Source organism: Pseudorca crassidens, chromosome 13, assembly GCF_039906515.1.
Source record: "Pseudorca crassidens isolate mPseCra1 chromosome 13, mPseCra1.hap1, whole genome shotgun sequence".
Classification (NCBI taxonomy): Eukaryota; Metazoa; Chordata; class Mammalia; order Artiodactyla; family Delphinidae; genus Pseudorca; species Pseudorca crassidens.
Genome location: NC_090308.1, coordinates 72,200,590 through 72,217,033, shown reverse-complemented (window position 1 = coordinate 72,217,033; position 16,444 = coordinate 72,200,590). Strand labels below are relative to the sequence as shown.

The window sequence follows — 16,444 nt, the reverse complement described above, 5'->3', positions numbered from 1 at the left end:
AAATGTCATGTCTACAGCTTAGTTCCAAGTGGATCAGGTTAAAAAAAAAAGTGTGTGTGTAGAATGTTTGGAGGATGAGGGAACAGAGCATGCAAGACAAAGCCTGCAAGAAAAAGCAAATGTGGTAAGAGGTGAACAATAGATCTGGATAATGGGTATACAGATGTTCATGGTATTTTTCTTTCGCCTTTTTAGTAACTTAAAGATTTTCAAAATTAAAAACTGGGAAAAAAAATTTTAGAAAAACTATATAACCTTACTTTCAAACAGGCTCACATAATGCCTAGGTATAAAACGTGTTGTATTTTACTACTGGATTATAACCTCCTTAACACGCATGAATGGAATCCCACGTGGCATCTCACTTGAAGCACTGATATATATGAACTGAATGCACGTGTTAATAGTATCTCTGTCATGTTTTGCCCACCTCTAACCCTCTATGCCACTAGACAGAGTGGTCTTTCTAAAAACATAAACCTTATCCAGTCACACCCTGCCTTAAAAAATCCATCAACAGCTACCTGCAGCCTTCAGATTAAAGTCCAAATTCCTTAGTTTGGCATATAACACCCTCCAAAATCTGACGCTCTCCAACCTATCTCCTATCTGCACCTACCGGATATGGCCGAGCTATGCACAACAAACGTGCAGTCTTTCTACTGCCTCTAGGCTTGAAACACACTGCCCCATTCTCTTAGCACGTCAATCTGCCTCCTTTTCTTGGCTAAATTCTCTTCACTCTTCGAGATCCAGCTCAGGTATCACTTTCCTCTAACAGATGTGCCCCGATCTTCTCAGACTAGTTTGGGTGCCCCTTCTGTGATCACAGAGCAAATGTCAATCAGAGTACTTATCACAATACATTACCACTTTCTGTGGCCTCCCTAAGACAAGGACTATTTTCTATTTCTGTAGCCCCAGCAGATGGCATATAATAGTATTTAATACATGTTAAATGAATTAGATAAGGAACAGAGACAAGAAAGATTAGATCAGAAAATATACCCTAAAATATTTTCCACTAACCTGTAGATGGTGGACTCTGAATAATATCTGAAAGGTTATAACCTCCAGAACTATCAGACCGCTTACGTGGCTTCTTTTTTGCTTTTGTTTTTGTCTTCTTGAACACACTTTCCCTAGGAAAAAAGCAAACATAAAAGTCATTTAAAAAAATTAAAGTTACAGGGCTTCCCTTGTGGCACAGTGGTTAAGAATCCGCCTGCCAATGCATGGGACACGGGTTCGATCCCTGGTCCAGGAAGATCCCACATGCCGCAGAGCAACTAAGCGCGTGCGCCCCAACTACTGAGCCTGCGCTCTAGAGCCCGCGAGCCACAACTACTGAGCCTGTGCGCCTAGAGCCCATGCTCCGCAACAAGAGAAGCCACTGCAATGAGAAGCCCGAGCACTGCAACGAAGAGTAGCCCCCACTCACTGCAACTAGAGAAAGCCCACATGCAGCAACAAAGACCCAACGCAGCCAAAAATAAATAAATTAAAATATTTTTTTTTTAAATTACAGATGAAACAGGAGAAGAACTATGCATTTTGAGCAACGGAATACAGCATTTTGGTCAAACAGAAAACACAAAAGGATATATATGTTCTAGTCCCATTTATCTAAGTGGCCCAGAGCACATTAGTTAATTCCACCAAACTTCAGTGTGATACTATCACTTGTTCTAACCCTAGCACTTCTGTGAAAATTAGAAACAAGATGGTATATAAGAAAATACTTTGAAAAGTAAAATACTGTACATGTTCACACACAAGCTATTATAATCTATGATCTGGAACTAGAAATATTTGGTGATAATTTTTAAAGTATTTCAGGGGCTGCTTAATTCCTTGAATTATTATTAATCAGGAAAGAGAAAATAACATTATCTATAAGGACTACAACAGTCTTATTTCACCTAAAAATTATAGATCTCATTACATAATTCATCCACAGTAACACAGGTCAGCTGTGAATACTATTATTTTGTGAAGGATAATGTATTTATGTCAATGTTAATCATTTTATTATAATTTTTAATGTAATAACATGTCATACATCCAAGTCAGATATTTATAAACCTCAAGTATTCCAGTGGCTACCACCAAACTCTAGAAAAGAGGTTAAAAAAGATTTCTGGAACCAAGAGCAGCTTTTCAGTGAGCTACAATTATACTCATACATATATATACACTCACACATGTATGTAGTAAATGACTTGAACGTCCGAAGATTTTATTTTAACAGGTCATTTACCAAGCAGAAGGAAAGTAATTCTATAACCAGCTGATAAATTAGCCTAAAATGCCGACTGGAAATTCTAAGCAGGACTTATTAAATGGTCAACAGGGAGATTGTGTAGAACCTGGGATATTTTATTGAAGGACTCCCAAATGCCAGTCACTGTGGGTCATATCTCTTGAATGAGTAGGGTTCTCTACAGAGAGGGATCTAGAAGAATGGCTGATGAACTCCCCTTGGTTCACCCTCTCCAGAAGGCAAATCTCTCGTCTTCTGCTAAGATGGAGGAGGGGCAATCAATCACTTGGTTCAGGAATACATCAATGCTCTTTGAAAAATTTTCAAAAAAAAAAAAGCTCTTTTCCAAATCCAACCACTTACACTGGTCTTCATAAACCTAGTACCTATAATTCTTAAGCCTTTCCAGAATTCTGTTTTAGTTTTTTCTAAGTCATTACTGCTTGGCAACCACTTTCCAACTTCCAAAACTGTTAACATCTCCTGATTGCCATTTACTCCTTTCCTGTTCTCTCTGATCTAGTGCAATATGCCTTTTTTATTTCTTTACTATAATCTCAGCAGGGTTTGGAAAGGTAGTTAAGATAATTGCACTTATTCAACCCAACATATTTAACCAGAAGGCTACATTCCTTTTGTGTTTATACTTAACTTTGTTATATCTGCAAATATTAATTATGCATTTACTTTGTATTGTATCAGGCTAAAAATGAACATAAATACCTATTTTTTATGTTAGGTTTCTCAATTTTTCTTTCCATATTAATATAAAGGTGTCAACAGTGTCCAAGATTGGGGATGAGGGAAGGAGAAAAGGAAGGGGGAAAAAAAAAAACAGAGCTTACGAATAATTTTGTTCCATATTTATTTCTTCTTTCAAAAAGATATCTCCATCTTCTACATCCAAATAGCTAATATCTGGTCCATCTTGATATGGTGTAATGACTCTTCTATCCATTGCTGGAATCTATAGAAAAAAAGATGTCACTTTTTAAATACAAAATTTGTAGAGGAAAGACATCAGCTACCTTTCTGTCTCCCCTTCAGTCTACAACCAGTAAAACATCCAGAGCTCAACAAAGTTGCCTCTGCCCAACACACTAGGTCACCAGAGAATTCCACACATTTGTACATCTAAAGGTGGGGAGGCTGGAACACATACAGGAGAGAGGAAGAACAGATCAAAGAGTGGAGTCTGTGCCTGCAATCCTGGGCCTCTAACCATGGAAGCTGAGCCCACAGCTTCAGGGAACCCAGTACCAGCATGTGAGGTGGTGCACTTACAACTATGGCATCCTGAATGGAGGGGTGCTCACAACCACAGGTAGCTTGGTAGCAACGGAAGTGGGCCCTGGAACCCAGCCGCCATCGCCCACCATCAACAGTGGTGGAAGCCCACGAACCTTATACAGTATCAGATACAGTACAGGCACCTGTGCAACCCTGGCTCCCAATACCCCCATGATCCTCCTCCCCCCATGCAAAGACTGTTACTCAAGGAACCTCACAAACTGGGGAAGAGCCCAACATTCCGATGATGACAGTAGCTCTGGCAGAAGAAAGGCAGTAAGGACCTGGGAGGCACAAGAAGCAATAATGAAGGCACAGAAGCACACCTCTTACAGAGCCGGTGGAGGCTGGAAAGTGTCAACTAGCAAATATAATCAGAGCCAGCTCAGGTAAGAGAAAACAAACCTGTGTTATAGTGCCACCTACTGGAAAGCAAAAGAAAGGACTCTAACTTCTAACCTGTCATTAACTTCAAATGCACCTGCAGAGGAACAATTTAATTCAAGTACCATATACAACCACAATAACACTCGACCACAAAAAGAAAATAACCGTTCTCCAGAAACCAAACTAAGTCACAGAATATTTCAATCTAACTGATAGAGAATTCAAAATAGCTGTCATGAAGGAACTCAATAAGCTGTAAGAAGTCAGAAAGGCGGTTTAATGAGCTCAGGAATAAAATTAATGAACAGACGAAATACTTTACCAAAGAGACTGAAACTCTAAAAAAGAACCAAACAAACGCTGGAGTTGAAGAACTCAATAAATGAGATGAAGAATGAATTAGAAAGAAATGGAAATAGAGCAGATCATATGAAAGAGAGAATTAGCAAGCTCAAAGGTAGAAATCTTGAAATGATACAAGTAGAAGAAGAGAAACAGAATATTAAAAAAGTGAGGAAATTTCACAAGACCTATCCAACTCATTTAGGAAGAAAAATATTAGGGTAATGAGTAACCCAGAAGGAGAAGAGAGAGAGAAGGCAAAAGAGAGTTTATTTAAAGAAATAATATCTGAGAACATCCCAAAGCTGGAAAAGGAACTGGATACACAAGTCCATGAAATTAAAAGAATACCTAATTACCTCAATGCAGAACAACCTTCTCCAAGATGTGTAATAAATATTAAAATTGTCAAAAGTCAATGACAAAGATTTTTAAAGGCAGCCAAGAAAAAGGATGGTAGCTGGGAATTCCCTGGTAGTTCAGCGGTTAGGACTCAGTGCTTTCACTGCCAGGGCCCAGGTTTGATTCCTGGTCGGGGAACTAAGATCCTGCAAGCCACGTGGCATGGCCAAAAAGTTAAAAAAAAAAAAAAGGCTGGTGGCCTACAAAGGAACCTCCACTAGGCTAGCAGCAGATGTCTCAGCAGAAACCCAACAGGCCAGGAGAGAGTGAAATGACAATCTCAGAATACTAAAAGATAAAAACCGTCAGACTACTCTATCCAGCAAAGACATCGTTCAAATATGAAGGAGAGATAAAGACTTTCTCAAACAGAAGCTGAGAGAGTTCATCAACACAAGACCTGCCTAACAAGACATGCTGAAAGCAGCACTTCTAACAGAAACAAAAAAGACAAACGGATACAAAACTTTGAGCAAGATGATAAAACAGAACCAGAAAATTGCAACTCTATGAGAGCATAAAGGTTAAAAGGAGAAAAAAAGAAAGCAGGAAAATAACTATAAGCTATTTCTGTTTGGTAGCAAACTCACATCAAAAGGGATAATGTGAGGGCTTCCCTGGTGGTGCAGTGGTTGAGAGTCTGCCTGCCGATGCAGGGGACACGGGTTCGTACCCCGGTCCAGGAAGATCCCACATGCTGCGGAGCGGCTGGGCCCGTGAGCCATGGCTGCTGAGCCTGCGCGTCCAGAGCCTGTGCTCCGCAGCGGGAGAGGCCACAGCAGTGAGAGGCCCGCGTACCGCAAAAAAAACCCAAAAAAGATTCATTTTATATATGGAATTTAAGAAAAAAAAATGTCATGAAGAACCTAGGGGTAAGACAGGAATAAACACACAGACCTACTAGAGAACGGACTTGAGGATATGGGGAGGGGGAAGGGTGAGCTGTGACAAAGCGAGAGAGAGGCATGGACATATATACACTACCAAACGTAAGGTAGATAGCTAGTGGGAAGCAGCCGCATAGCACAGGGAGATCAGCTTGGTGCTTTGTGACCGCCTGGAGGGGTGGGATAGGGAGGGTGGGAGGGAGGGAGATGCAAGAGGGAAGAGATATGGGAACGTATGTACATGTATAACTGATTCACTTTGTTATAAAGCAGAAACTAACACACCATTGTAAAGCAATTATACCCCAATAAAGATGTTTAAAAAAAAAAGTGGAACAAAAAAGGAATAATGTGAAAAAACAAAAACATAAAAGGGGATGAAAAAATTCATACAGGTAAATGAAGATAACATACTATCAGCAGAAAAAAGACTATTTTATCTGTGAGACGTTTTATACAAAGCTCAGGGCAACCACAAAACTTTGTTACAGAGCAGAGACATGAAACATAATAAAAGAAGAAACTAAGAAAAATACCACAGAAAACCTCCAAACCAAAATAACAGACAGAAACACAGGAAAAAGAAACCACAGAGGTATCAAGCAACCAAAAAACAAAACACAAAATTTCAGGACTACATCCTCATCTGTCACTAATCCCCCTGAATGTAAATGGACTGAATTCATCAATCAAAAGACAGAGTGGCTGGATGCATTAAAACATAAGACTCAACCAAATACTGCTCCAGGAGACACACCTCAGCTCTGAAGACAAACACAGGCTAAATGTGAAGAGATGGAAGATGATACTCTAAGCAAATGGCTGCCAAAAGAAAGCAAGTGTAGCCATCCTTATACCAGACAAATTAGACTTCAAGCCAAAAGATAACAAGAGACAAAAAATGGTCAGCATATAATTATAAAGAGGACAACTCAGCAAGAACACATAAAAGTGACTAATGTATATGTACCTAACATAAGAGCACCAAAATATATACAACAATTACTAACATTCCCAAAGTGAGAGAACTGACAGCAACAAAATAATTGTAGGGGACATTTAACACCCCACTTACATCAACAGATAGATTACCCAGACAGAAAGTCAACAAGGAAACAGTGGCCTTAACTGAAACGTTAGATCAGATATATTTAACAGATTTAAACAGCACAATGCAGCAAAACACACATTCTTCTCAAATGCTCATGGAACATTCTCAAGGATAGACCATAAATCGGGACACAAAAGAAGTCTCAATATAGATTTAAGAAGACTGAAATTCTATCAAACATCTTTTCCGATCACAATGGTATGAGAAACTAGAAATCAAGAACAAGAACACTAGAAAAATGACAGATATGTAAAGATGAACAATATGCTACAGAACAACAATTGGGTCACTGAAGAAATCAAAGGAGAAACAAAAAATTACCTGAAGACAAATGGAAATGAAAATACAATATACCAAAATCTATGGGAAACAGCAAAAGCAGTATTAAGAGTTTGTAGCAATAAAGGCTTACCTCAAGAAACAAGAAAAACTTACACCTAAAGGTACTAGAAAAAGAAGAACAAAGCCCGAAGTCAGTAGAAAGAAGGAAATATAAAGATCAGAGAAGACAGAAGAAAAGATGAATGAAACTAAGAATTGGTTTTTTGAAAAGACAAACTAAACTAAGAGTCAGTTCTTTGAAAAGATAAACAAAACTGACAAACCATTAGCTAGATTCACTAAGAAAAAAAAGAGAAGCCCTGATAAATAAAATAAAAAATGAAAGAGAAAAAAAATAGATACTTACAGAAATATAAAGGAGTATAAGAGAATACAAAAACTGGACAATCTAGAAGAAATGGACAAATTTTTAGAATCATACAACCTTCCAGGGCTGAATCATGAATAGAAAATCTGAATAGACCAATCACTAGTACAGAGATTGAAACAGTAATCAAAAAGCTCCCAAAAAACATAGGTCCAGGACCAGATTGCTTCACAGGTGAATTCTACCAATATTCAAAGAAGATTTAATAACTATACTAAAACTATTCCAAAAAACTGAAAAGGAGGGAATGCTTCCTAACTCATTTTACAAGGCCAATATCACCCTGATACCAAAACCAGACAAAGACAACACAAAGAAAGAAAATCACAGGCCAATATCTCTGATGGCTGCCAGTTGCAAAAATCCTCAACAACATATTAGCAAAACAAATTAAAAAATACATCAAAAGGATCATACAACATGATCAAGTGGGATTTATACCAGGGATGTAAGGATGGTTCAACATCCTCAAATTGATCAACATGATACAACACATCCACAAAATGAACAAAAATCATGCGATCATCTCAAAAGATGCAGAAAAAACATTTGACAACATTCAACACCCATTTATGATAAAAACTCTCAAGAGAATGGTGTAGAAGGGATGATATGTGACAAACCCACAGCTAACATACTCAATGGTTAAGTAGTAAAAGCTATCCCTCTAAGATCAGGAATAAGACAAGGATGCTCAATCTCACCACTCTTATTCAACATAGTACTGGAAGTGTTAGCCAGAGCAATCAGTCAAGAAAAAATAAATAAAAGACATCCAAATTGGAAAAGAAGACATAAAACTGTCACTATCTGCAGATGGCATGATTTTTATATACATAGAAAACCCTAAAGATTCTACCAGAAATCTGACACAAATAAATGGAAAGATGTGCCAGGGTCAAGGATTAGAAGAATTAACATTATCAAAATGTCCATATTACCTAAAGCAATCTAATTCAATACAATCCCTATCAAAATCCCAAAAACATTTTTCACAGAAATAGAACAAAAAATTCTAAAATTTATATGGAACCACAAATGACCCTGAATAGTCAAAGCAATGCTGAGAAAAAAGAACAAAGCTGGAGGTATCATATTTCCTGATTTCAAACTATATTACAAAGCCACTGTAGTCAAAACGGCATGATATTGGCAGAAAAACAGATGAAAAGATTTCTAAACAGAATTGAAAGCCCAGGAATAAACACTTGCACACACGGACAATTAATTTACAACAAAGGAGCAAAGAATACACAATGGAGAAGGGACAGTCTCTTCAATAAATAGTGCTGGGAAAACTGGACAGCCACATGCCAAATAATTAAATTAGACCATTATTTCACAATATACACAAAAATTAAGTCAAAGTAGATTAAAGGCTTGAGTGTAAGACCTGAAACCATAAAACTCCTGAAAGAAAACACAGGTGGTATACTCTTTGATATCAGTCATAGCAGTATCTTTTAAAATATGCCTCCTCAGTCAATGAAAACAAAAGCAAAAATAAATGGGATTACACCAAACTAAAAAGCTTCTGCACAGCACAGGAAACCATCAATAAAACAAAAAGACAACCTACCAAATGGGAGGAGATATTTGTAAATCATATGCCCTAAAATAACTCATACAACTCAACAACAACAACAAAATTACCTGATTAAAAAACGGACAGAGGAGTTGAATACATATTTTTTCAAAGAAGACATATAGATGGCAAACAGACAGATGAAAAGATGTTCAGCATCACTAATTATCAGGGAAATGCAAATCAAAACCACACTGAGATATCACTGTACACCTGTCAGAATGGCTAGGGTCAAAATGACAAGAAATACCATGTGTTGGCAAGGATGTGGAGAAAAGAGAACCCTCATACACTGTTGGTGAGACTGTGAATTGGTGCAGTCACTACACCAATGACAGTATGGAGATTCCTAAAAAAATTAAGAATAGACTACCATAAGATACCCAGCTATCCCATTTCTGGGTACTCATCCAAAGAATATAAAAACACTTATTTGAAAAGATATATGCTCCCCTATGTTCACTGCAGCATTATTTGCAATGCCAATATATGGAAACCACCTAAGTGCCCATCGAGGGATGAATGGATAAAGAAAATGTAGTATATGTGTATGTATATAAATGCGCACACACACACACACACACACACACACAATGGAATACTACTCAGCCATGAAAAAAGATGAAATCTTTTTTGCCATTTTCAACAACACAGATGGACCATGAGGATATTATGCTAAGTGAAGTAAGTCAGATGGAGAAAGACAAATACTGTATGATTTCACTCATAGATGGAACATAAAACACTAATAAACAAACAAAAACAAAATAAATTTACTGAACAAACAAAAAAAAACCCAAACACATGGATACAGAGAATAGAGTAGTAGTTACCAGAGGGAGAAGAGGAGTGGGGGAGTGAAATAGATAAAGGGGATCAACTATATGCTGACAGATGGAAGTTAAATTTTTGGTAGGGAGGAAGCTGTAGGGTATACAGAAGTAGAAACATAACAATGTACACATGAAACTTACGTAGTGTTATAAATCAATGTTACCTCAATAAAAATAATAAAATCATTAAAATCCATATTTTTACACTGTCCTGATCTTTAGTAAATAAATAACGAAAGACCACAAAGCATTCAATAACTTTCATTTATAAAGAAATTTAAATAGATATTAATTTTATCATTAAATATCTTCAATTTTTATTATCGTGTTTCCCTGTAGAGCTTGTAAAGAAATCTTATGTCCTCATTTTTAAAAGATCCTGATGAATCAGAATTCATTAGGAAATTGTTCCATTGAGAAGTCTGACCAAATATACTGCTTTAGTTGATATTGTAATTGACAAAAACATAAACCTTACCATTTTTCGGTAAAACACAGAAAGATCCTTCAAAACACCGTCACTTAAAACATCAAGAGACCTAAATAATAAGATATAAAATTCTATCTTAACACTCAAGTTTAATACCTATTAAGACTTTCAAATATGCAGAGACATTTTATATTGTTTAGTAAGGAATATTTTTTTAAAGAATTAATATGCCAGCTGCAACAAATTCTTTTTGGAAGTACGTATAGTTATATATTTCACATAAATAGCAAACATATTAGACAAACATACTGAATAAAACTCAAGTAACTCTTACAAATAGGTGATAGAAAAATATTTTCTATCATAATAGCAAGTATTCAACTTTCATTTTCCACAAATATAATCTTTACTACAGAAGGAGTACTATATTGACAGAACAATGGCCTATCAGGTACCTGAATTCTATCTAGGATTATCACTGCTCCCAATTACCTACATGACCTTGAGCAACTCACTTTCCCTCTCTAGTCCTTAATATCTTCATGTGTAAAATGACATTTGGGGACTTCCCTGGTGGCGCAGTGGTAAAGAATCCGCCTGCCAATGCAGGGGACACAGGTTCGATCCCTGATCTGGGAAGACCCCACATGCCACGGAGCAACTAAGCCTGTGCGCCACAACTACTGAGCCTGCGCTCTAGAGCCTGTGAGCCAAAACTACTGAAGCCCGCACAGTCTAGGGCCCACGTGCTGCAACTTCTGAGCCCACACGCCACAACTACTGAAGCCCACAAGCCTAGAGCCCATGCTCTGCAATGAGAAGCCCGCACACTGCAACGAGGAGTAGCCCCTGCTCGCCGCAACTAGAGAAAGCCTGCACACAGCAACAAAGACCCAACGCAGCCCAAAATAAAAATAAATTTAAAAATTAAAAAAATAAAACGACATTTGGACTAGTTCAATTGCAGTCAAAGGAGATTTTAAGGAACTCTCAGGTTCCAAAGAGGTACTTTGAGGCATCAGTAAAATTTAAATCAAAGTTTACATTCTAAAATGTACTTCAAACTATTTTTAAAACTAATACAAAGCAACCATATTCAAATCTGTACCATACTGGTTTTCTAACATTTTGAAGACAATTAACTTGTGATGCTACGTCAATTTTGATGCAGCTGTTTTCTTAACATCTCTGTGCATATTTATTTACACTTCTGGCAAACACATATTTGACTAGGAATGGTTACATTTAAACAAATCTTTGCTTTAATGCAAGTTATAATGTCTACTCATGTAAAATGATTCACCACAGCACATGTGCCTCCCTTAACAGTTCAGCTGACAAACTTGTCACAACATAATAATGGAACAATAGTAATGTGACACATCATCCTCCAATATCGTATTTTAGATAGATTTGGCTTGTTTCACACTGTGGTTGATTCTTTTCTGACAAATTAAACGAGTTAATTTGGCAATGCAAGGGGAAAAAATTACTATGATTTGAATGACTAATGTAATGTCAGCAAAAAAAATAAATGTATTCTGAAACCTCTGCCAGGTTCTGACAATGAAATACCAGAGGCATTTTGAAATGACACTGTCTAATATCCCATAATATTAATTTGCATTTGGAAAGCATTTTCCACAAAATAACAAAGCATTAAATAGCCAAAAGAATTTTCTCTAAATTGAACCCTAAATGGCAACTAAGGAATCTGTTAGTGATTCACCTTTTAAAAATGGTAGAAAACTTTTATTTCAAACATGTTTTGGAATTAGTTTCATTAAGCATCATCCTGACTTTGAAAGGTGAGTTATCAAAAAACTGTTACCATTTATAATTAATTATATGGATCAAGGTTTTCTTGATTATTTGCCAAAAAAAGTTTCACGGGTTTTCTCATCCTCATTTGAGGATATAAACAGAATCTACCTCGTAAGGTTTTCATGAAAATTAAGTGAATCTATACAACACTTTTAGAATGCCACCTGGCACATACCATTAATTATCATTATTACTATGTAACTATTATTGTAGTACTATTTTTAGTTATTACTATTAATTACTATTATTATGGCAGTGTTAGCTATTATTACAGTTAAAACAAAATACAGCATTACACTAGACATCGACTTTAAAAATGCAACTGACACCAAGAAATCTAATCTGAAATTCCCGTGCTGATCAAAAAGACTTACTTTTCTCATCACTGACTTTATAGTGAGTAAATATAGTAAAATTGTGACTTTATGCTAAAAAATAAATCTGTAACATTTATTTCATTAAAAAAATTCCACTGCGGTTGAGAGTCTGCCTGCCGATGCAGGGGACACGGGTTCGTGCCCCGGTCCGGGAAGATCCCACATGCCGCGAAGCGGCTAGGCCCGTGAGCCACGGCTGCTGAGCCTGCGCGTCTGGAGCCGGTGCTCCGCAACAGGAGAGGCCACAACAGTGAGAGGCCCGCATACCACAAAAAAAAAAAAAAAAAAAAAAAAAAAAATTCCACTGCTAAAATAGTTGAAAACAATGGGATTAAATTTCCCAAGATTCCTCTAATTCTAAAATGTCTATGACTCCTAAATCATTAGCATTTATCAAATTCTTTCCATCCAGGTAAACATCAATATAGCATGAAATATTAGCTTATAAAACAGGATACATATACTTAGCTGATTTTTTTCATGTAAAGTGTGTCATTTTTCGTAAGAAAAATTTCATTACCATGAAAGCTTCAACACACAAATCAGCTTGCCATAAACTAGACCAACTAAATTTTTTCAGGCCATCTGCTGCAGCCTAAGTTTGACCAAAGAATCAATATGTAGTATAGGAAATATCTTAAAAGGGAATAAATACAAAAACAGAAATCAACCAATAACAAACTGTTTGCATGATATGTGAAGTAATTAAGTGCTGGCTTAATTAGTATTACAGATACTTTCTAAAAGCCAAGGTAAAAACTACATAGTTACAAATTAGCCTAAACAAGCAAAGAGGTATGAAAACATATACAAATATACTTGTGATAATATTGTCCCACAACCTTCCAACCAGCATGTAAGCACCACTGAGGGCAAGGATATTGTCTTTATTTGTTCCCGGTAGTATCTTAGCAATGGCTGGCATATATTAAGCATCCAAATACTGATGGAATGATTAAATCCCCTTACATTTTCACTTTTTCTACAAAGCTGGGATTTATCGTTATTCACTTTTAAATTACTAATATATTTGTTATTATATATAAATAAGTGCTTTTGCAACAGTCTGTATATATCTAACCTACCTTGCTTCAAGTAAAGCTGCCATATTCAGTCCTATAAATTGTAAACAAGATAGTTTCAACTGTTCAGCATTATACATTGCTGCAAATTCCAGTAGCATAGCAGCATTCTTAAGGGTAACTACAAAGGAAAAGATATGCGAAATGAGATGAAAGGCATGTTACTACAGCAAATGAAATATACTTATTTCTCAAGTTGTCAGGTTTGAACATTTAGAAGAAGGAAAATTGAAAGTAGTGTCTTGCCAAAAATAAGTTATACTAGGGCAAATATACAACTCATTTTCCATCCCAATATGCCAAAGTAATTTTAAATGACTTGTTCAGAGGAACTATAAGCACACGTAAAATTTTAAGCAAAAGAAAATACAGAAGGTGCATTATAGTGTCATCTAAAAAGCAAACATATAAGAATTGACAATCTTCTACCTAACCTTTTCAGAATATTTTTAACTTTCACTGATAAACAACATTCCTTTTCATTTATATAGCACAGAATAGTCATTCTCCTATAAAACTAACAAAGTATACTTAGGAGTAGGAGAAATTGATGAAATCATTCTACAAAATATATTTATGTTGAGTCGTCTATCAGACTTTACGTGGGTATATTTACATATATAAACACATACAAATACTATATATTTAGAAAATAAGTACATTTAAATCTTACCATATTATAGTTCATGCCAGTGCAGAATCTGGCATACTGTACAAAACATGCTAGATTTTGTTACAATCCTTGTTAACTTTATATATGAAGTGTGTTTTGCTAGAGACTGTCCCAGAATATTCTATTTACCTAGCATGTAACTTTGGCTTCCCAAACCCCTCCATTCTTTTTCTTACTTACTCTGAGTCCCAGCCAACAGAGGAACACAACTATTTTCTACACCTGGCTTCCTCCACTTCTTTGTTCTTTCTCCCTTATAACTCAGTCAAAAGTTATATGCAGACAATATGCAGACAATAATGATCGCTGCCTCACTCTTGACTAACCTAACGTTTCAACTAATGATGAACCCAAATTCTCCCATTTCACAGAAATAAAACTGGATCATACAAAAACTTTAGAGTTGTTCAAGGAGAAGATAATCCACAGAGCTCAAGAAAAGTGAGTAAATAAGACTCTAGAGCTAAGACAAACTATTAGAAGTACAAATTAGAAAAATTTGACAGGAAATCCCTTCACACTTCCTGAAGAGGCAAAGAAAAAGAACAAAGATAAGATTAGAAAGCCAAGAAACTTTTATATCAGGGTGAGGAAATTTAACCTTTATCCCAGAGTAAGCGATTAAAAATATATGAACGAGGGAAGACATTAACTCCTTCCTACAGAAAGATTAAAGAATAAGTTAGAAAAGAGAAACAGGACTTAAAAGACTACTATGACACTACACAGAAGGGATGGATAACAGTGATCTCAACTAGTATAGTGACAGTGAGAATAAAAAGGTAGTGGAGGGCTTCCCTGGTGGCGCAGTGGTTGAGAGTCCGCCTGCCGATGCAGGGGACACGGGTTCATGCCCCAGTCTGGGAAGATCCCACATGCTGTGGAGCAGCGGGGCCCGTGAGCCATGGCCGCTGAGCATGCATGTCCGGAGCCTGTGCTCCGCAACGGGAGAGGCCACAACAGTGAGAGGCCCGCATACCGCAAAAAAAAAAAAAAAAAAAAAAAAAAAAGTAGGGGAAATGTGATCAACACAGTTAAGATTAATCAATTTTGACAGCTGCAATTTGGGTATAAAAACAAAATAACAAAAACTAACTTTGGGTTCCAAAGTTGAGTGTTAGGATGACAGCCATGCAATTAACAGAAATAATGAACAGAAAGAGAAAAATAAGAGTTTGAGAGAAAAGAAGTTTTTGATAAATATATTAATGGGATGGTTACATAAAAATTCCAGCAAATAGCAGGGTAGCTAAGTGTAGACTTACAGACCAGGGCAAGGGTAAAAAATTTCTGCTTTCAAACTCTCATCTTTCAGATTCCAAAATAAGTTTCATGCCATCCTTATTATTCAAGCTTTTATGGCATTTCCAAAAAATTAACGTATTTCAATTCTAAGATGTTCATGTTTTCACATATTAACATCTCTAAAATAAGGATGTGTTTAATAGTTTAAATGTTTAAATGTCTTGAATTTTTAATAGTTTAAATAGTTTAAATATTTAAATAGTTTAAATGTCTTGAATTTTTAATGATACAAAAACATGTATTTTATCATAAACTACATCAGAAAGTCAATAAAATACAGTAAATCCTGGATCAACCTGAAAACACACTAAGATTCCAATTCAAAAACTCACGTTTTTCACTTAATGCCACTTCACAAATCTCTTTCAATCGAGATATGAGAAGCTGATCAGCCACCACAAGAACACTACAAACAAAATCCAAATTTTGAGATTCTAAAAAAAAAGAAAAGAAAAAGAAGCGTCACTCTTTATTATTATTTTGTAAACATTATACCTAAGGGGAAAAAGTTCAAGTAATTAAGACACTACAAACAAGAGAATTATGATGATTATTTTCTAAATGTTGAAATGGTAAGTATGATAAACAGTAGTAACATCAAAATATTTCTGTCTTTTCAGTAGAAAGCTGTAAAATAAAACACACCCAAAATGCCCTGGTTCACACTAGGACCATAAAATGGGCAACTTGAGTAGATCTTTTTTAGTCTAAAGAACCACTAGAATGCCTGACTTGTTTAAAATCTCCCATTGCTGTTGGACAAACATTTCTCAAACTAATAGAGGGGAAAGTCAAATCTCATCCTTAAAGGTAATATACAGGTATATGTTAAATAGATACACATATGTTAAAACATATATATACATACAGGGGGTAGAGGGGGCAGGGAAGGACGAAGGGAGAGGTGAATAATGCTCTTAAGCTTCCTTATTTAAAACAAAATT

At 36.1% G+C, this 16,444-nt stretch overlaps 1 protein-coding gene across 6 annotated transcripts in view; it reads right to left on the bottom strand.

The window, feature by feature from the left end:
- The window catches only part of IBTK (inhibitor of Bruton tyrosine kinase), a 92,229-nt gene that overhangs the window by 32,622 nt on the left and 43,163 nt on the right, over window positions 1-16,444 (bottom strand). For all 6 annotated transcript variants that reach the window (XM_067702702.1, XM_067702696.1, XM_067702698.1 and 3 more), the window contains exons 17-21: window positions 15,833-15,934; window positions 13,526-13,643; window positions 10,288-10,348; window positions 3,109-3,230; window positions 1,030-1,142 (exon numbers count right to left, since the gene is read on the bottom strand). In XM_067702702.1, the coding sequence (XP_067558803.1) occupies window positions 1,030-1,142; window positions 3,109-3,230; window positions 10,288-10,348; window positions 13,526-13,643; window positions 15,833-15,934 (516 nt within the window). The remainder of the gene's footprint in view (window positions 1-1,029; window positions 1,143-3,108; window positions 3,231-10,287; window positions 10,349-13,525; window positions 13,644-15,832; window positions 15,935-16,444) is intronic.